The sequence below is a fragment of the Zootoca vivipara genome, chromosome 1 (genome assembly GCF_965207765.1).
Source record: "Zootoca vivipara chromosome 1, rZooViv2.hap1.1, whole genome shotgun sequence".
In the NCBI taxonomy this organism is placed as follows: domain Eukaryota; kingdom Metazoa; phylum Chordata; class Lepidosauria; order Squamata; family Lacertidae; genus Zootoca; species Zootoca vivipara.
In genome coordinates this window covers 18943193-18963782 of record NC_142582.1, presented here as the reverse complement: position 1 = coordinate 18963782, position 20590 = coordinate 18943193, and the positions used below count along the sequence as shown (strand labels likewise).

The 20590-nt window shown below is 40.6% G+C and overlaps 1 protein-coding gene across 3 annotated transcripts in view; it reads right to left on the bottom strand.

Annotated features, from left to right (window-relative positions):
- The window catches only part of MAP3K20 (mitogen-activated protein kinase kinase kinase 20), a 109926-nt gene that overhangs the window by 55508 nt on the left and 33828 nt on the right, over positions 1–20590 (bottom strand). For all 3 annotated transcript variants that reach the window (XM_088659096.1, XM_088659037.1, XM_088659065.1), the window contains 7 exons: positions 19710–19797; positions 16544–16645; positions 14787–14852; positions 10810–10838; positions 10553–10690; positions 6329–6415; positions 256–330 (listed from right to left, as the gene is read on the bottom strand). In XM_088659096.1, coding sequence (XP_088515222.1) covers positions 256–330; positions 6329–6415; positions 10553–10690; positions 10810–10838; positions 14787–14852; positions 16544–16645; positions 19710–19797 — 585 coding nt within the window. The remainder of the gene's footprint in view (positions 1–255; positions 331–6328; positions 6416–10552; positions 10691–10809; positions 10839–14786; positions 14853–16543; positions 16646–19709; positions 19798–20590) is intronic.

Here is a 20590-nt window from a genome sequence, read left to right as displayed (position 1 = left end):
TCAGTGGGACTTACTCCCAGGTAAGTGCATATAGGATTGCAGGCTCTGTACCTGAAATCCTGGCTCCTTTAAACTTTTCCAGTGTCAGCAGAGAGGGTTGGTGATATGTGAAAATGAAATGAAATGAAATAATACAAATGGAAAATTCCTATCTCACATTTAGTGTCCAATCTGCAACAGGAGGGTTTTGGTTTTTTAAAAACAACAACAACACAGTACAGTTAAAACACACAGTGGATAACAGTAAATAAATACCCTTGGATCTGCTTCCCAACACTGGAGCATCAATTCTGCAAAGCTTCCAGGGCAGCTGCTTGGAATGGTCAGTCTCTGTAATAGAAGCAAGACAACAGTTGGACAACTGAGGGACTAGGAACGAAGAGCAGAAGATAAACCCCAGCTCCCATATGAAAGCAGATCTTCCAATGTCCTCAGTGAAAGAAAGAAAGAAAGAAAGAAAGAAAGAAAGAAAGAAAGAAAGAAAGAAAGAAAGAAAGAAAGAAAGAAAGAAAGAAAGAATACCACAAAGTACAGGAATGAGCAAGCACAGGAATAGGCAAAATGCCTGTAGAACTGTTTGTTGGTGTTTGGAAACATATCAAGCTGTCTCTGACCCATTTCTCAGAGAGATGATCTTCTAGCACCAAGAATCATGGATCCTTTACCACTGAATTTTACAATTCATGGTTTGGGATATATGTCATCTATATGTGCCACCCAGACCAATTCTAACCATTCTAGAGGTTTCCTTCCTGGAAGCAACCACACTCTTAATGTAACTTAGAGAGTTTCTTACACTCAAGCAGCATATAATTTGTTGTTTTCTAAATAAATATGAAACTTCTGAATCTCTTCTCAATTCAGAGTGTTAGTATGAAGCAAACCTTATGCAGCATGCTAGCTCTGGAAAAGGAGAAAAACCCCAGGATCTTACAATAATTCCATTCCTCAATCTACAGTCTTCATTAATATACTATACTCCTGCCTGGAAACCAGGCTCTTCAAAACTGTACTAGGGAAACCGTCCCCTAATTCTATGCCTCCAATATTTTTAACTTCAATCACAAGTCCACAGGTTCTTATTATGACTGTATATAGCTCTGTATATGTATTTCCCAAGGTTTTCCCATTTCTGCAACCCTGCATATATTTGAGATAGTATTCTTCCCATGCACAAGCTCAGTTTATTTGAACTACAGAGCATAAATATCAAATAGAGTAGATATTATTCATTGTTCTTATTCCAATTAATCCTTCTTTGGGCAGTGCATGTTCAAGTATCCTACATTAGTTCTCATCAGCTGTTTTGTATGTGTACTAATATTTACTGGCGTCCATTAGCTATTTTGAACTAAAGTGCTAGATTGTGCTATAATGATGATGATTATGATGACGACGACTAAACAGTCCTACTTAACTGGAGCAATCCACTATCACTCCCAGTTAACCATGAATAATCTGAGTTGCATAAGAATCTAACTTCTGAACAAGCATTCTAGTAGATGAAAACTACCATGATCAAGAAAGGCAAGATGAACCAAATGCAGAGTAGTAAAATCATAAGAGTTTGGAACCTGTTTATTGAATTATTAGTATTGTTGGGCTTTGCAGAGGTACCATGTAGATATTGTAGAGCTGTCATGATAACACACTTTCCTTAGCAGGGTATCCTACTATGGTCTCTGGCCAAAATAAGTGCTAAGATTCTCTTCAAAGTGAAATTGAAGAAGGTCTGAACCCACATCTAGTCAACCTCATCCTTAGTTCAGCATTGGACTAAAGGAAGATGTTACAGTTGCTTATTAGAAAACTGAAGCAAATCTACTTAAGCACACTTTTCCTGTGTGTATATACTCCATTTTTTCTAGTAAATGGAACTTTTGAGTAGTTAAACTACTGCAGGGTGACTGCCATGGGAGAAGGAAGGGTTAAGTCATTTTTGATGCTTCAGAGAAACAACTGTACATGGCTTTAGATTTAGTAGGGTAATAATGCTAAAGACTTAACTAATACAAAAGTCACCCTTCATTGTACATTTATTGACGAACTGATGAAGCCATACAAGGAGTCTAATTAAGTGTTGCAAGAACAACTAACATGTAAATACTCAAAGACCTTAAATAACAACATTATTCAAGAGTGGGAAGAAAACTCTCATATTGCAAATATTGACATAAGATTGAAATACTTACTGCCAACGTGAACAATTAGTAACCTAGCGACAGAAGGCAGACGCAGTGCCAAAAGCAGATTTGTGTACAAGCACAAAAACCTGATATCTTCATGCTGTGATCAACATTTAAGAATGCGTCTACACACTTTCAGTAATGCAATTAAATCTCTAAAAAACCAACCTTTTCATTGAGAAAGATTCTATTGATTAACACAATTGACCCATTTATACAAAGCAATCAAATCTTAACTTCTGTCCACTCACGTTGCTCCCTAAGATTGCCATGACCTGCACTCCACTTTGTCAAGTAAGCTTAACAAAACAGATATCTATATAAGTGTAATGGGACCTGCAAGAATTTATGAACGGCTGTGTGTTAAAAGCAAGAATGAAATGCAAACTCAGGAAAGAATCCTATTGGGGGGGGGAATAAAACCCCCCAGAAAATATACATAGCAAATGCTAATCAAATATCCAATCATTTAAATAATGAGTACCATAAATGTGAAAAACTATTATACCAAAAGTATGTTCAAGAAGTCTACTTGGCATAAACAAAGTGGCAATGACACTTGATACTCAGTCAAGTCATTTGCCTAAAAATACAACTGATAGTCTAGCAATGACATTTGTCTGTAACCCTCACTGTTCCAGGAGTTGGAAAATGAGTTACTAAAAGACATGTAATCATCACTTGCATCCATCTTACTTGAGTAGAATGTTATTTGTCAGGTAATATATAGGTAGCAGGTCGCAAAGAGTGTCATACTCTAATAAAAGTGACATTTCTAAGTAGTAATTTGATGTTAGATAATGACATCTCTAATATGAACTTTTATATTAGGATTGTGTTTTGGAGTTTAAAACATGCAAGTACCAAGAAAAACTCTAGTGGAATGAGGAAAAGTCATTTAAAGAACTGGTATTTCACTTAAGAGTCAGTATGGTTTAATGAACAGAGTACTGGGTCTGGATTATGGAAATATGGGTTCAGATCCCCAGCTAGGAATCTCACTTGGTGGAACTGGGCAAGTTGCCATCTCTCAGCCTAATCTATGTCACAGGGCTGTGAGGATAAAATGTATGCTGGTCTAAACACATTCTAAATTGAGGAAGGATGCAAATTCCTCAGCATTATTTTTGTAACCTACAGGATAGGTGAGTCTGAAAGTCTTAATTATTACTTATTAGTTATTTAATAAACAGTGCACTTCTACAATCAACCATTCTATGGGTTGTAATCTCTAACTCTGACAAGAGAGGAATTCTGCCTGGGACAAAACTGTGGTTTTGTTGTTCTCTCACCATAGCGAAAACTTTAGGTCACAAAGCACATCTAAAGCAATCTGTTTTCCACAAAGAACACTGGGAACTGTAGGTTAACTCCTCAGAGAGCTACAATTCCCAGCACCCTTTAACTACAGTTCTCTAGAGGACGTAATGAACTTTTAAATTGTGTTACATGGGCTTTAAAAGGGCAACAAACATAGTTTGCAGACTGACAGCTGAGAGGGAACTTGGAACAGGCCCCATCTAAATTATGTAGTAAATTATGTAGTAGCAGTACCATACCACTTTATAAACAGTCATTGCTTTCCCCCAAGGAATCCTGGGAAGTATTAGTTGTTAAGACTTCTGTGAGTTGTTAGGGGACCCCCTATTCCCCTCACAGAGCTACAATTCCCAGAGTTCCCCGGTAAGAGAGATTAACTGTTAACCATTCTGGGAACTGTAGCTCTCAGAGCGGGACAGGGGTCTCCTAACAATTCACAGCATCCTTAACAAACTACAGTGCCCAGGATTCTTTAGGGTATGATACTGGTTTAAATGTATAGTACAGATGGGACCTTCAAGACATACAGAGTTGATCCAATTCTGTCCAGCAGGGACTTCCATCAGCAAACTTTTGCCTCTCCTATGCAGCCCCCCTCCCCACTACCTTCTATGATGTTCTGAAGGTCCCCCAACCCTCTGGAGCAGATCTAGAGGGCATAGAGTGGGGGTGGAAATTGGCAAAAACCACCTGTCTCCTCCTCCTCTCTCCCACCTTATGTTGACAGAAGTCTCTACTGTCATGTGATTCTGTCTGCATGGAAACGCCATACAACACTTAACCAATTTATTAGGATTTTTTAAATGTTAGAAAGAAACACAAATATTTCACAGCTTTAATAAGCAGGCAACAATTTGCCATCAGATTTAGAAAACAAACAAAAAATCAGTATGGTAATCTTACCCAGTGACATCAGTTTCCACACATCACTGTAGTGTTCTATTTAAAAACATGGGCACCATAACTTTTGCTCTATTGTCTGGACACTAAAGAATACATAACGCCCCAATGACCATTAGTGGCTTTCATTCACCATTTCCAGTCCACTGAAGAAATGGGCAGGCCCTTGCTTGCCATTAAAATCAAAGTCAGCACTCATATATTTAACATTATCGCCTCACATTCCCTCTTCTACACAAACTTCAGGCTGAATAGTCAATCTAGATAAAGTTCAATATGTTCCATTTACTTCAACAGAGAGAACGTTGAGCACTGGAACCAATGAGGTTTTTAAAGTGCCTAATTTTGGCTGGATCGTGTCCATATTAAGCAGAGCAGCAACCTATATGGTCAACATGGTATATCACTATACCTTTCTTATATACCAGATTCCCGTATCCAACTATGAAACCAAAGCACTGGTGTATATGGAGGAAATTTGTGTCTCGATTGCCTCGTCCCCAAGGGAAGAAATATTGTGCTGAACCAGTAAGCATTTCTTCATGCTTAGAAATGGAACAGATACAGTTTACACCTTATTATTCTAAACTTATACTGTAGGAAGTTACAAGCATAAGGTTGTTCTGAATTAAGGAGAGATTCCCAACCAAGTTGGGTATTCCATATGGATTCCCGGAAAGGGCAGCCAACCTAACATTCAAGAACAACTTTTAAAAGGCAGAAGGTGGTTTAAATATTAATTCACCCCCACCCGTACATTCCGTCGTATAAGACGACTGGGCGTATAAGACGACCCCCAACTTTTCCAGTTAAAAATATAGAGTTTGGGATATACTCGCCGTATAGGAAATATAACCCGGCGTATAAGATGACCCCCGACGTTTGAGAAGATTTTCCTGGGTTAAAAAGTAGTCTTATACGCAGGAATATACAGTAATTTTTTTCCTAGTAACACTTTAAAGAGTCTAAAACCATTGGGGAAGCCGGCTATATATATAAAAGAATTCAAGAAACAGAGCTGTTGCTTTTTAGCCAAGTAGCCTTTTATTAAGTAACGTACCCACAACCTTCCAGTCTGCCTAGATAGAGGATTTCCATACTTGGTGTGTGACACAGCCACAACTTTAATTTTTTTCCCCCTTTAGTGGGGGGAAAGAAAGAAAAACCCGTACTTCCTGTCTTTGACATCAAGGAGCCATGTGTTCAAATAAACGCTCACATGTTCAACTACCTGAAAGCCTCAATTTGTAGGAAGAAGAAAAGCAAGGCTGGGGACCCTGTACAAAGGGTGTTTACGCCACTGAAGTTCTTTTGAAATGGAAAGACACCGCATGAGGAAGCTTGCAACTATGGCAGAGCCTTACCAGTACCAGTGAGGATCTCATCTTCAATGTAGCCGAGAACGTAGGTGGCAAAACTGTAATTTCCCTCTTTTTTAAACTATTTTTTCTTCTTTTATTTTTGAAATCCTCATCTAAGTGGCAGTTTCTTGTACTATAGTGACTCCTGCTGGGAGAGTTAAGTTGAAGTAGCTGAAGGTCTCTTACAGATATATCAACTCCCGGCCAGTATAAAGATGTCCTAAACGCAGGAGATGGAGTTAAACTGTTCCCCTACCTTGGACGCAATGGCTTCTTTCATCACTAAGAACAAACCCCTAGGTTTTACAATTGAGACTGAGAAACTAGTACAGTACTTGTACAATTTTTGATCTACAGCATCACGATGTGAAGCTGCAACAATTAGATGTAAAGGGTCCATTCATGAGGAATAACATCACTTTGACCCTTTGTGTTAGCTCCTACTGCTAATCTTTCCATATGCGTGAACTTACTTTCAATTTGAAGAAGATGAAAAAGTCTTTTGCAAAACCCAATACTGTTTTCTGATCTATGTACCTGAATGTAGAAGCGTAGTCTTACCTCGTTTTTTTCCACTACAAGCCAAGCTACTTGTAATCCTTCCAAGCCTTTAAAGGGGACCTCCCTTGTTAGCATCTCCCAGAGAACCTGGAATAGAAAAAAAGGAAAGAATTTTTATTTCTGTACTTTGTATTTTAAATACATTATTAAGCCTTGATACAGCACTATCTGTATCCAATTACCAGGCAACCAGAGTCCATTTGCAGGAACATGGACATATATTTGTGTGCAAGATCCCCACACTAAATTAAATTTGAGTATTTCTCAGTTTTTTATGATAAAGAGAAGCGTGGGGTTATATTTTGGTTGTAAAATACACAAGGCTGAAATCTTTCTTTGTTCCTCAGTTGCTCAAGCCTGGTGGTTGAGACTTGCTTCTGCCTCCATCCATTTATTCTTCCACTAAAATGCCCAAACTGATGTCTGTGTACATGCACACGGTTATTTCATTAGTTGCTGTCTTCTTTGGTGCAGCCCAGCACATTATACAAATCTTGGTCTGGTATACCCAGTCTTGGTGCATCATCTATGAAAAGGACAGCTATGCAAATGGGGACGAGGAAGAACTTCCATGAAGGAAGGGCGAGGAAGTCATACAAATGAAGTTTGGGGGAAACCAACCCTGTTGGGCATGGGGTAATTCACTTTACATGAAATGACTTCTGATTCAGAAGCGGTAAATAAAAATCAAACCATAAGGAAAAAACAGCAGTGAATAGATATTCAAGGTCATTCAAGGCAACTAGAAAAAACGCAAGTAATGAGCCACAGTAAGCTGCTATGTATGCAAACCCTGCTTTTTCTTTTTCCCCTTTAATGTTACTACTCCAGAAGTTTGATGAACGAAGCTCACAGGAGTTTTAGTCTTTAACTCAGGAGCATATGCATGGCTCCCAAAATGTTACTGGCAATGGCAGCTGAGGCTTCCCAAGAAAACAGGACTACCTGCCCAACCCCTCCATACATTGTGCTGGAGAAACCTTACGAGCCCAGTGGATTGCTAGCTACCAATTCTAGTTAGGAAAAAGTCTGGGTGTTTAAAAAGCTGGATTAAAAAGTCTCTCTCTCTCTCACTCACTCTATAAATAGGTTTTCATATCCAAGGCAACACATGCTCAGTGTAAATGAAGACGAATCTTCACTGGATCTACATTTCTAAAGGGAAATTTATTACACGAAACCCCTACAATTAAATATATATACAAATTCACTGGTAAAAAGGAATCCTGTTGAACTGATATTTAAATTGAATATGCTGTGACAATTTCAGAGTTATCATCATTATCCCATAAGCATTCCCCCTATCAGGTAGAAAGACTGCATATTATTTTCTGCCTCATGCAGAAGGATATGTCTACTCATGGGAGCACAGGCATTTTTAATGGCTAGGGAACTATTGGACAGACCACAGGAATCCTAAGACTTGATATGGCATTTGGATAGGTAGCCCAACTATGTGTTGTATTTGTATTTGTATTTGTATGTGTATGTATATGTCTGACTGCAAACTCATTTACTTACAGGTGTATTTCATTCATTTAAGTGGAAGCCCTTTGCAGACAAATTGCAGTACAATCCTAGGACCTGTTATCTCACAGATACAAGTCCCATTGTTTCCAACAGAACTTACAACCAAGTAAGGCTCCAAGGGATTTAATCCTCAAGTGTCCCGGTCTCATGAAATTGTTTGCCAGATCTCAAAAAGTTATGTGAATTATAGGAAAAACTAACTAATATATGCAATCCTTCCTAATGTTCTTGTGATTTATTCAGAAGAGGCAACTTCAAGTTGACCAAGGAAAAAACTATGGACCTATGGATTGACAGCATTGTATTGTACTATGGTGGGAAAATGCTCCCACCCCCTAACATTGTAAATAGAAGATGGAAAACAATATAATAGTTCAATGAATACAACCCATTCTGGCAGGGGAAAACCCAGGGAAAAAATAAATAAAAGAAAGGCCATGGATTCTGCCAGCAGAATGCCATTTCTCGACATCTTCACTCTTTTACATTTGAAAAGGATTCTGCTCTTTGTTATCAGAATTTCAGCTGCACTTCAACGGATGAAAAGCAGATGTCTGTCTAGCACAAAAGCCACTTGTAAGTGCTCTAAATTGTGATACCAGGCTGTTCAAAACTTGTATTTATGGATGAGATTGTTTAAAAAGAAAAATAGACACATTTTTCATGGATTAAATCTTTATCTTCAAAACACATTGTTGGCATAAAGGGTTGTGGCTTGGAGAAGTTGAAGACCTATGAAGAGGAAAGCTTGGCTGAACTGATGGCTGGAGATTGTGAGCCAATGCACTACTAATGGTGCAAATCTACGCACTTGTAGACACAGTTCCACTGATTTTAATGGGGCTTACGCGTACGTAAATGGGTTAAGAATTGCAGTCTAATCCCAACCCCACTTACTTGGAAATAATTTCTATGGAATTAAATAGACTTTACTTCTGAAGAGACATGGTTAGGACTGAACGGCAAAACTTCTATCTAGATCAGAAATTAAATGCACACAAGCATATCCTTGTGTAATCTATAAATATTTAACTAAGGGCCAACGTGCAAACCCTCGTGCGGAGGGTTAATAATGTAGTCAAATAAACAAGTAGTGGGCGACCATGAAGTTCCTTTGTGTGCTCTTTCGATGTTATAATTTCAGGTAATTTTTCAAGTTATTTCCATTGTAGGGGAAATCCAAGCTGAAAAATAGAAACTCACTGAACTGAACTTGCACCTATCTGCCATTGTGATATAACAACTTGTCCTATTTAAACCCAGTCTAAAGATGGGATAAAGAGTAAGGCATTTATACCTATACCTGAACTTCATCCCTCCAGTGAGATGGATTTTCTCCAAAAACAATGCCTAAATTACAGATTAAGTTAGCTGCCGTTCAATAAGAAATCAATGTAATCCAAGTGAGTCATGGCGTACAACTTTTCACATTGATTTCAATGGCACCTATATGCAATTTAACTATATGAATTCAACCCTATGTCTTCAGATCTTATGATTTTGTGAGCGACAATGAAAAACTGACCGGCATCGGTGGCTTTGAGCTGTGTGGCTACAAGTGTGGATCAATGGGATTGGGTGAAGAGTTCTCCTCACCTTGGCATGTTGTAAGTGGTAATGGACTTTGGGACCCATTATTTCTTCCTCATCCCTTCCCCAATCTCCTTACTTTATACTGAGGGGAAGCTCTGCCCTAGGAGAGTCTTTTCTAACCCAGGACACTGAACCCATTAGTTTAGTCTTAAGAAGAGTGGGAAGTAATTTCCTAAAGATCTCTGCCATGGATGGCAAAGACGACCACCCACAATAAGTATTTATTGTTGTTAGTCTCAGTTCTAACACTAGTAATTATTAGTGTTGTTAGTGCTACGGTTTGTTCCTGGGTCCTTGGTGTTTGTCCTATCAGGACTGGAGAGTAATATCTGAACAGGACACACATGACAGAGAAACATAGGCAAAACATGCACCACAAGAGTCATGTTGAAGAAAAGAAGATGGCAACAAAGCGTGTCTGTGCGCCAGAGAATGGGCACCCAAAAAGGCACATGCGCAGAAATACTGAGGCAGCTGTAAAGGAATGAGTACACATTCAAGAGCTTTGTGTGCTTCATATGTCTGTCAGGGTGCTGACAGAGCTTCCTGCATCTGTCTTTTTGTGGGGGAGGGTATTTTATAGATTGTTACGAATTGCATGTGTTTTTTGTATTAATGTGTTGATATCACAATGTATTTATGTTTAAGGTTTTTAAATACAGTCGTACCTTGGAAGTCGAACGGAATCTGTTCCGGAAGTCCGTTCGACTTCCAAAACATTCGGAAACCAAAGCACGGCTTCCGATTGGCTGCAGGAAGCTCCTGCAGCCAATCGGAAGCCACGGAAGCCCCATCGAACGTTCGGGTTTGCAAAGTGGAACACTCACTTCCGGGTTTGCAGCGTTTGGGAGCCAAAACGTCCAAGTACCAAGGCGTTCGGAATCCAAGGTACGACTGTACACTGCAAGCCACCCGAAGGCCTCTGTGTGACAAGTGACTGCCAATTCTAGGAATAAAAATGTTTTTAAAAATATTACAACCAGCACTATCTTTTCCTGGCTTTGTGTTGGATGAGACTTGAGGGGCTAGCTGGATCTGGCGTCTCCAAAGATAATTTCTTTTGACCATATATGGTAGTACACAAAGAAATAGGCTACTCACCACACCATATGAATACGTGTCACATGTTTCTGATACCGGCAGACTCTGGATAACTTCTGGAGCCATCCAAGGAAAGGTACCAACTAGAGACATGTGTGTTGTATGGGAGTGGAATCTTGAAGCACCAAAATCGCATATCTAGAAAAAGCAGTAAATAAATAAAAATGAGCATCCACGTTTTTTTGAGCTGACGACAACTATGATGCAAAATAGGGTGCAACAGCAAATAAATTTACATGTGCTTTATATTTTCCTACCTTTAATACTCCATCACCAGCTATGACCACTGAAATTTTAAAAAGAAAGAAAGAAGAAGAGTAAGAAGAAATTACATGACAACTATTTACATTATTTAATGAGGGTGGACTTGTACATACTGGAAAGCACAGTTCATATCATTTCTCTAGCTGACGCATCTGGCAATAAATCTAAATGACACTGAAATATCTCATGCTGAATTGTCCATGGCCACCAAAGGAAAGAAATATTGATATTAGGGTTGATAGCTTACTGAGAGTAAACTCAGCACGTTATGACAGTGGAAAAGAAAATACTCAGTGACAAAAATTATTGAGAAGCGAGACAGAAGATAAAAGTGTCGGATCTTATAATGCCATGTCATACAAATCTATACTGTAGACATGACACCTGGCAGGAGCAGGAAGTGTCAGGTAAGGACAGCCAATATGATCTAGCAATTGGAGCACCTACACTCAACAAAAAATCTAAAATATTCACAGTATTATAGTTTACGGAGAAAAGACGACGACTGAGTGAGAAAATGGCGTGGGTTTATAAAATTATGTAAACCGTTGAAGAGAGTGAACAGAGGGATCTATCATCTATCAATCTATTGATCTATCAGTATCACTCAGAATATTAGGATTTGGGATCAATTTACATGTAAAGGGATAAATCTTTACACACAGCTTAATTAACATAGGATACACACAAACACATAGCTTTAAAATAGATGATAAGACATTAACAGTTTATAGGTAAAAGGGAAAGGTAAAAGACCCGCGGATGGATAAGTCCAGTCAAAGGCGACTATGGGGTTGCGGCACTCATCTTGCTTTCAGGCTGAGGGAGCCAGCGTTTGTCCACCGACAGCTTTCCAGTTTCATGTGGTCAGCATGACTAAACCGCTTCTGGCGCAATGGAACACCGTGACGGAAACCAGAGCGCACAGAGACGCCATTTACCTTCCTGCTGCTCCTATTTATCTATTCGCGCTAGTATGCTTTTGAACTGCTAGGTTGGCAGAAGCTGGGACAGAGCAACGGGAGCTCACCCCGTCACGTGAATTCGAATGGAAGGTCTGCGTTTCAAATTTGCACAATGGGGTGAGCTCCTGTTGCTTTGTCCCAGCTTTGGGCAGCTTAGCGGTTCGAAAGCATACCAGTGCAAGTAGATAAATAGGTACCGCTGCGGCAGGAAGGTAAATGGCGTTTCCGTGCCCGCTGGCACTTGTCACAGTCCCTCCGTGCGGCAGTAACGATTTAGCCATGCTGGCCACATGACCCAGAAAGCTGTCTGTGGATGAAAGCCGTGTCCCTCGGCCTTAAAATGAGATGAGCACCGCACCCTAGTCGCCTTTGACTGGACTTAACCATCCTGGGGTCCTTTACCTTACCCTTTTAATGGTTTATAACAGACAATTGGCGAACTAGAACCTATTCTATACAGAACAAGTATACCCCTATGCAGTAGGTGCTGCTGGCCAATGATAGGCAAAGGGTCTGATTTGACCTTGTTCATTAGTGTATTCTTCATTTTTGTTTTATAATTCACTTAAAATGTAAAGATTTTAAGACTGATGTTGCTGGTCCCCGTTTCGTTTTAGTGTTCAAAGTCACAGGTGTTATATGGTCCTGACTATTTTGTCAATGCCTAACTTTATTTTGTAGTAACAGATTTCAAAACAACTATTACATTTGGGGGGGGGGATTAAAATGTTTAAAAATTAAAGTTCTATTAAAAAAAACCATTCCCAAAAACATTTGGTCTGGGTGTTTGCCTAATCCAACATGGAGTTCTCCTACTCTGTCAGAAGTGCCACCACACAATTGGTCAAAGTATTAGAATGCCCAACAATAAATACTAAAAAGACATAACATTACTGTAATTAATTACAAGATTTATCGGCCACATTTCAAACAGAATGTTTTCCAAAGCAGTTTCCCTAAGTTATCTGTGTTTGCCGACGAAACTTTGCACAGAATTGTGAATGTTTGGTTTTCAATATCTAACCAGTTATAAAATATATTTTACATAGAGGTAAAATTGGATTTCTCTGGTCAAAAATCAAGCAAAGAAAATGAGGCACAGCCCGTTTTAATGTGATTGTAAGAGAAAATCCTTTCAGGATAAAAGCAACAACTAATAGCAATATTACAGTGAAATAAGGCCCCTTTCATTTTTTCCCCTTTGCATATTAGTTTTGGGTGTATCCCACAGTACTAATCCCATTTGGCACAAAGCAATTCTATCTTGCGTAACAGCCACAGAGACTCATGAACTGCAGTTACCACCAAGCAGAAAGAGATCAATGGATGAAAAGCTACAGATATTTTGTGTTGAATTTGGTTCAGCAGCCTCTCACTTGGAGCATTAACTATAGCTTAAGTCATTTTCTTGACAAGGAGATGGCTTGCAACTCGTAGCATGTTTTTTCATGGCTGGAAAACTCAACATATTTTAACCGACTGTGCCAATACAGCAACAGATTAGGACCATGTGACCCTCCAGTTCACTCCACTTCCCATCAGCCCCACCCAGTATGGCCAACAGAGATGCAAATTTCACAAGGCAGTGGGCTCAATCCAGACCAAGGACCTCTCCACACTTACCATTTACAGAACAGTAGCTGTTCCATCCAATATTTTTAAAAGTGAATACAGTTGTACCTTGGAAGTTGAACGGAACCCAAAACGTCAAGAAACCAAAGTGCGGCTTCTGATTGGCTGCAAGAAGCTCCTGCAGCCAATAGGAAGCCGCAGAAGCCCCGTCAGATGTTCAGGTTCCAAAGAAAGTTCGCAAACCAGAACACTCACCTTCCGGGTTTGTGGCATTCAGGAGCCAAAATATTTGAGTACCAAGCCCAAGTACAGAGTACCAAGCCCAAGTACCGAGTTCGGGATCCAAGGTAAGACTGTATGTAGCTAATTGTCTGCATCTTTGACCCCAGTCATTATTAGAGAGTGAGTGTGGAGTTTTCCTTTCCACACTAATGGAGGGTTCTGCCCAAACTAAGAAAAGTTTCATGGCTGTAGTCACTCTCCTAATGTAGCCTTATGTCCTTCCAGGAAATTATTGTTGGTGCTGTGAGCCTGCACATGGGGATAGCACTTTTGTGAATTATTTATTCTTTTAATTATCCTTACTGTTCAAGAATACTGTTCTTGTGGGGGTAGAGGAGATTAGAAAAGGAACTACATGTTTGCCTGAACTATGGTGACTCTGGTTATTGTGATAAAATTTCATATGCAGCTCTGCTCCCAAGGGCTCCGTCCCATCATTTCTATCAGTCATGTATCTCCTTTGAACTGAGCTCACAAACTTAACATTTGTTTGAGGGAAGTGGCATAAAAAGTCTGCCAAATCTAGGGCTGCCATACACCCGGAATTTCCTGGACATAGCAGGGATTCGGCCATTGTAACCAATACCCGGGCGGAAAATCTCTGAATGTAAAAGCAGGGTTTCGAGTACTATATCCGGGAATACTAGCTGAAGGACGCTGACATTGTGTGGCAACATGCCCCAAAATCCCCCAAACCCCAGCAACTATTCCACTATAAATGGTAGGTGTGGAAAGGCCCTAGGTTACTTGCAAGTGTCCCACTGAAAAGCTCCATGGAAAGTTAATCATAACTAACTTAGTGCCCTCTAAAATATATGGGACAATTAACTTATCCTGGAATCCAACCTAATGTGTTCTGATTTTGCCATTGTCCAGAGGTGCACGAAAACTCTGCTTATCTAAATGCATCTTAGAAAAATTGTACAGAATGGTAAAGTTCAAGGAAGCTAAAAAGAGAGCAACCTAAATACACTTTGTTGAAGACAAACAGGATTAGAGGCGAATCGAAACATGTTTCGAAGTGTTTTCCAGCAATGCTTAGTAAGCATTTCAACCGAAGGTAGAATCGCTTTCCTGTGTTTAGTATAACTAGCACTGAAAAACCAGGATTTGCAAGAAAAACAAGAACATGTAAATTCATGCTGTATTACCATTTCGGGACTTCAGATCTCGGTGAATTACTTTGACTGGAGCCTCCATATGCAAATAGTGCATTCCTAAAAGGAAATGGTTTTTAAAAAGAAATGAAGAAAATCTATGTTATAACATGACCACTTATCAGCACTTGCAATGGCTTCTTCACAAGCCAAATGCAAATAAGGTAAAATAGGTTTAACAAAATCTTGGAGCAATTCATGCATTTCAATTCTGTGGTGAGGAAGACACACATTCAAATAATAATAATAAAAAACTCAGTGAAGGAAAGGTTATGTGCATTTTTCATGAAAGGCTACACGAAAGGCCTTCATTTATTTATGTATAGCCTTTATACCGCATTTTTCCGTGTAGAACATGCCCCTGTGTATAAGACAGACTCCAAATTTGCGGACTCCAAATTAAGAAAGGGGGGGGAGTTTACCAAGAGTTGTTAACCTTTTTGGGGGGATTGCCCAGAGTTGTTGAGCTTTTGGGGGGGGGGGATGCTGAAAATCGCTCACCTACATGACAGCATGTGTCACCAGAGGCACCAATTGTATGCCCGCTCACCACCAGCAGGCGGAAATAGCCCGACCAATTGCCGCTGACAATCTCCTAATCACGGTGATCGGGACAATCGCCCGTACCCGCAATGCACACTACCCATGTATAAGATAAGCCCCCCCAAAACCCTTGTCTTATACATGGAAAAATACGGTATGCCACATTTCTGTCAAGGCATCCTAGGTAGTACAGTATACAATTTTAAAATCCGAAAACATGTGAATGGTTAACTATATGTTGTAAGCCACCCAGAGTGGCTGGGGAAACCCAGCTAGATGGGCGGTGTATAAATAAAATTATTATTATTATTATTATTATTATTATTATTATTATTATTAAGAGAGTCATCCTAGGCCAGGCATGGCCAAACTTGGGTCTCCAGCTGTTTTTGGACTACAATTCCCCTCATCCCTGTCTACTGGTCCTGTTAGCTAGGGATGATGGGAGTTGTAGTCCAAAAACAGCTGGAGGGCCAAGTTAGGGCATGCCTGACCTGGGCCAACTGCTGACACAATTTCCTAGTCCTGGGCTAGAGTCTTAAGCAGCCACTAGGAAGGTGGGATGCGGTTGGTCCAATGGTTCTGTCAGGCCTTTGCTGGTTCTGTCAGAGTCTATATTACATTAGTAATATAGTTGCATTTTATGATGCTTGATCAATCTTTAAAAAGCTTTTTTCTGCCCAGCTCAAATATTGATAATGACCCCTTTTCTCCCTACAGGGAAGTAATTCTCATGCAGCCTTTTGCCCTACAAAGATGCCACATAAAGAAAATGGGAACATTACTTATGAACACAAGCTCAGAAGAAGAACCATTGAAATAAATAAATTATTTAGGTATTTCCAGAGCCGTAGCTATGGGGGGGGGGGCTAGCCGGTGTTTTTGCCCCAGGTAAAGCCTCCACAGGGTGCCATTGAAGCTCCCAGTGTCTGTGTGCTTACGCATTCAAATGCACATTGGGGGGGGGGGTGCCAAACCGGGTCTTTGACCCGGGTGAAATAAACTCAACTCCTTAAACTACATCCTGTGCCAAACATCTGGTAAATCAAAATTCACTAGTAGACCTTGCGAGCTTTCGTGGAAGATAAACAAGTTGATAGCACTGGTGAATGTGAAGAATTCCGACTAAGGATTAAAGATAATGTTGCTCCTTTTTTTCCAAATTATTGCAATAAACTTCCCTTTTTAAATCAATGAATCTCACTTACCTTTAGCTATGTCAGTTGCCCAGGTCATTATATGATCCATATCCATCTCTTCGCTTCTGTTGCTATTTATGTAGTCATACAGTGATCCAGCAGAAGCGTATTCTGTGAAGAAATAGCACAGATCTTTAAAAATGGCTTTGTCTAACGCTGGACAGGTGCACGGTAATGTTTGGCTTTCCTAATGAAAAGCATTTACATGAGGAGCACGCTTTGAACGCATGCAAATGGGGAGTTGCCTGTACTGGAGAGTCACACGGGGCCTTAAGGGTGTGCTCTCTGAAAATTTTCAGCAATAATCCACCATGCCTACTGTTCTGGCAGGAGGGCTTTATCAGACTCTGTTCAGCCTTCTGGTGTTGATATAAAAGACAAATCTTGGATTCTGTGGTGTGTTCTGAAGTATACTTTCAGTTCATTCAGGACCTTTAGGTTCATAAAATTTCAAATAAAACAAGTGTCATCTCTGAAACTTCTCAAGATCTACCACTTCTTATTTCGCATAATTTTTTTACACGCAGCACTGTAAACTGTTCCCTGGGTTCATGTTCTGACAAAATACTTCTAAAAATATACAAATCAGTGAAGACTCGCTAACACATAATGCTTCTTCGTTTCAGTTATTGCTGCTTTAGAAGCTGCTAGTCCTGTTTTTGCGGTTCCATTGCTTTGCTCTTCCAAGCACCATGTGCCTTGTTTCGTATACATCACATGCTTCAAATTACATACCCTTCGACCAAGAACTTGTGTAAACTGTTCATACAACAGTTTGGCCGATTAAGAGAGATAAAGATGTGTAAACAACTCACATAAAAGTAAGGATATTTGCATTGCAGTCTTTGAGGAAGAGCTGCATATGTCAAGCAAATTTATATTTAATTCAAAATATAATCACAGAATCATAGAATTGTAGAGTTGGAAGGGACCCCGAGGGTCATCTCATCCAACCCCTTTTGATGCAGGAATATGCAACTGTCCCACACAAAGATGAAACCTGCAACCACAGCATTATTAGCACCACGCTCTAACTAATGGAACTATCCATCTAGTTTATGCGTTGTAAAAAAAGGAATGACTTTGATTTATTTAAAACAGTTAGCATTATCTCCATGAATATGTCTAACACTCTTTAAAAAAGTCGTCCAAGTTGGTAGCCATTATTACATCTTGTGAGAGTTCACGCCATAGTTTAACTATGCATGAAGAACTAATTTTGCTCTGCTGCTCTGAATCTTCCAACACTCAGCTCCATTGTGTGGTCCTAGTTTTATGAGGGTGAGAGAAACACACACACTCTCTGTGCACTTTCCCATACCATGCATAATTGTATACATCACTATTAAAGTTCTCCCTCACCCCACGTATTCACCTTTTTTTTCTATACTAAAAAGCCCCAATGTTATAAGCAGTGCTACTTCTTTTTCCCAGCCGGAGCTCAGATGACTGCCATTGCCATTCTAAGAGAACAAGGGAGCAGTTCACAGTGAGCTCCGGCACTCTTTTTCCCAGAAAAATAGCACTGGTTACAAGTGAGAGCTGGACCATAAAGAAGGCTGATCGCCGAAGAACTGATGCTTTTGAATTATGGTGCTGGAGGAGACTCTTGAGAGTCCCATGGACTGCAAGAAGATCAAACCTATCCATTCTGAAGGAAATCAGCCCTGAGGGCTCACTGGAAGGACAGATCCTGAAGCTGAGGCTCCAATACTTTGGCCACCTCATGAGAAGAAAAGACTCCCTGGAAAAGACCCTGATGTTGGGAAAGATTGAGGGCACAAGGAGAAGGGGACGACAGAGGACGAGATGGTTGGATAGTGGAAGACAGGAGTACCTGGCGTGCTCTGGTCCATGGGGTCACGAAGAGTCGGACACAACTAAACAACAACGACAACAACCTTTCTTTATTGGTGGTGGGGCATTCTTTCTTAGGTGTGTACTCAGGATTTCAAAGGCATTATCATATTGACAGTCTTATTTTCAATCTCTTTCCTAACAATCCTTTTTAAGCGGGAGACACAGCAATCAGGAGTCCGAGTGCAGGAACAGAGCTGCTGGCTCTCACTCTGTGCAATGTGTGTTTTTCAGAGACTGGAAGGATGGCAAAGGGCACTAAACCCTAGGGCTCAATCTGAAGACTGGCCTATAAAGTCTTGGGAGTATTCCGTAGCCATTGTAGCACAGGTGCCAGGGCAGGGCACAAATAACTATTTTTAGACAGAAGCACTCTGGTGTTGTGAGCAGTGTTAAACAGAGAAAGGAGTAAAATGGGAGCGGGGATGGTGGTGGATTCCACTGAGGAAAGGATAACATCTTTAAAACTTTCTGGCCATGAAAGCTACACAAAAGAAGTAATACACTGGTCACTGCAAATATATATATATACTTAGCATTTCAGAAACAGGAAGCGCTTCTTAAATGTAAAACACATAGCCTACACCCAAAGGCCGGATTTAGGTTTGATGAGGCCCTAAGCTACTGAAGGTAATGGGGCCCTTTATATGCCCAGCTGTCCTTTGTCAACAACAAATTGTTGCTGTTTTTGTGTTGAATATATGCTATATGGTAATTTATGGAGCTAATAGGTATCTAAAGCCATTTGCACATAACAAAATATGTATTTTATCAAAGTAATTGTTGAGGAGGAGGAGTTTGGATTTGATATCCCGCTTTATCACTACCCGAAGGAGTATCAAAGCGGCTATCATTCTCCTTTCCCTTCCCCCCCCCACAACAGACACCCTGTGAGGTGGGTGGGGCTGAGAGACTTCAGAGAAGTGTGACTAGCCCAAGGTCACCCAGCAGCTGCATGTGGAAGAGCGGAGACGCGAACCGGGTTCCCCAGATTACGAGTCTACCGCTCTTAGAGCGGTACCTATTTATCTACTTGCACTTTGACGGGCTTTCGAACTGCTAGGTGGGCAGGAGCTGGGACCAAACAACGGAAGCTCACCCCATCGCAGGGATTCAAACTGCCGACCTTCTGATCGGCAAGCCCTAGGGCTCTGGGATTTAACTCACAGTGCCACCCGCTATATTAATAGTGAAATACAATTAAGAAGAAGTATATTTGGGTGGGGGGCCATGAGAGTGGGGACCTAAGCTATAACTTGTTTAGCTTATACGTAAATCCGGCACTGCATAAACCACAAAAGGAAGGCTTGTTACTTACCCGTAACTATGCCATAGTTGGGGGGTTCGAGAACAGCTCCATAAAACTGAATGATGTTTTTGTGGCTGAGCACGCTGAGGATTTCTGCCTGTTCAAAATACAGAAAATGTTAAGTTGTCAATGCAAAACTGCGTACGGTTCCAGAACACACCTATAGTAAAGGTTTAAATCAAACTATCTCTGAATCCACCTCTTTCACAAACAAAATTTGAATATGCAAAGAATGCACGCCAAGTTAAACGCTGAACACTCAGCAACACTTCTGAGATTCAACCACCTTCGGATCCCTGAGTAAGGTTTTGTAAGTGTCATCAACCAAGAGTTTCATAATTTGGAAGTATGAGAACCATTATATTCCATCCTCAGGTGGTTGAGCTATCACTCTAGACGCCTTTTCCGATGAATACATAGATGCTACACGCTTCATTGGCTACACAATAAGAGACGAGGGGGCTTATTTCTTACCAAAACACTATAGCAGGCTTCCTCAAACTCGGCCCTCCAGATGTTTTGAGACTACAATTCCCATCATCCCTGACCACTGGTCCTGCTAGCTAGGGATCATGGGAGCTGTAGGCCAAAAACATCTGGAGGGCCAAGTTTGAGGAAGCCTGCACTATAGAGACAGAGGTCAACAGTAAACAGGGCTGGCGCACCCCATTTCACTACCGCCCTGTCACTGCCTCCCCACTGCTGACACTGAACCTCTCTTACTGGTGAGATCTCGCCAGAAACCAGACCACTGCCAGCGGAGGAGAGACGGGTGCTGCCTCTTGGCCTTCTGCTACTGGAGGTAAGCGCCTTACTGTGCCTCATCAGTGGGCTGGGACTGAAGGTCAATGTACTTGTAGATTAATTTTACCTTTTACAGATTAATTTTC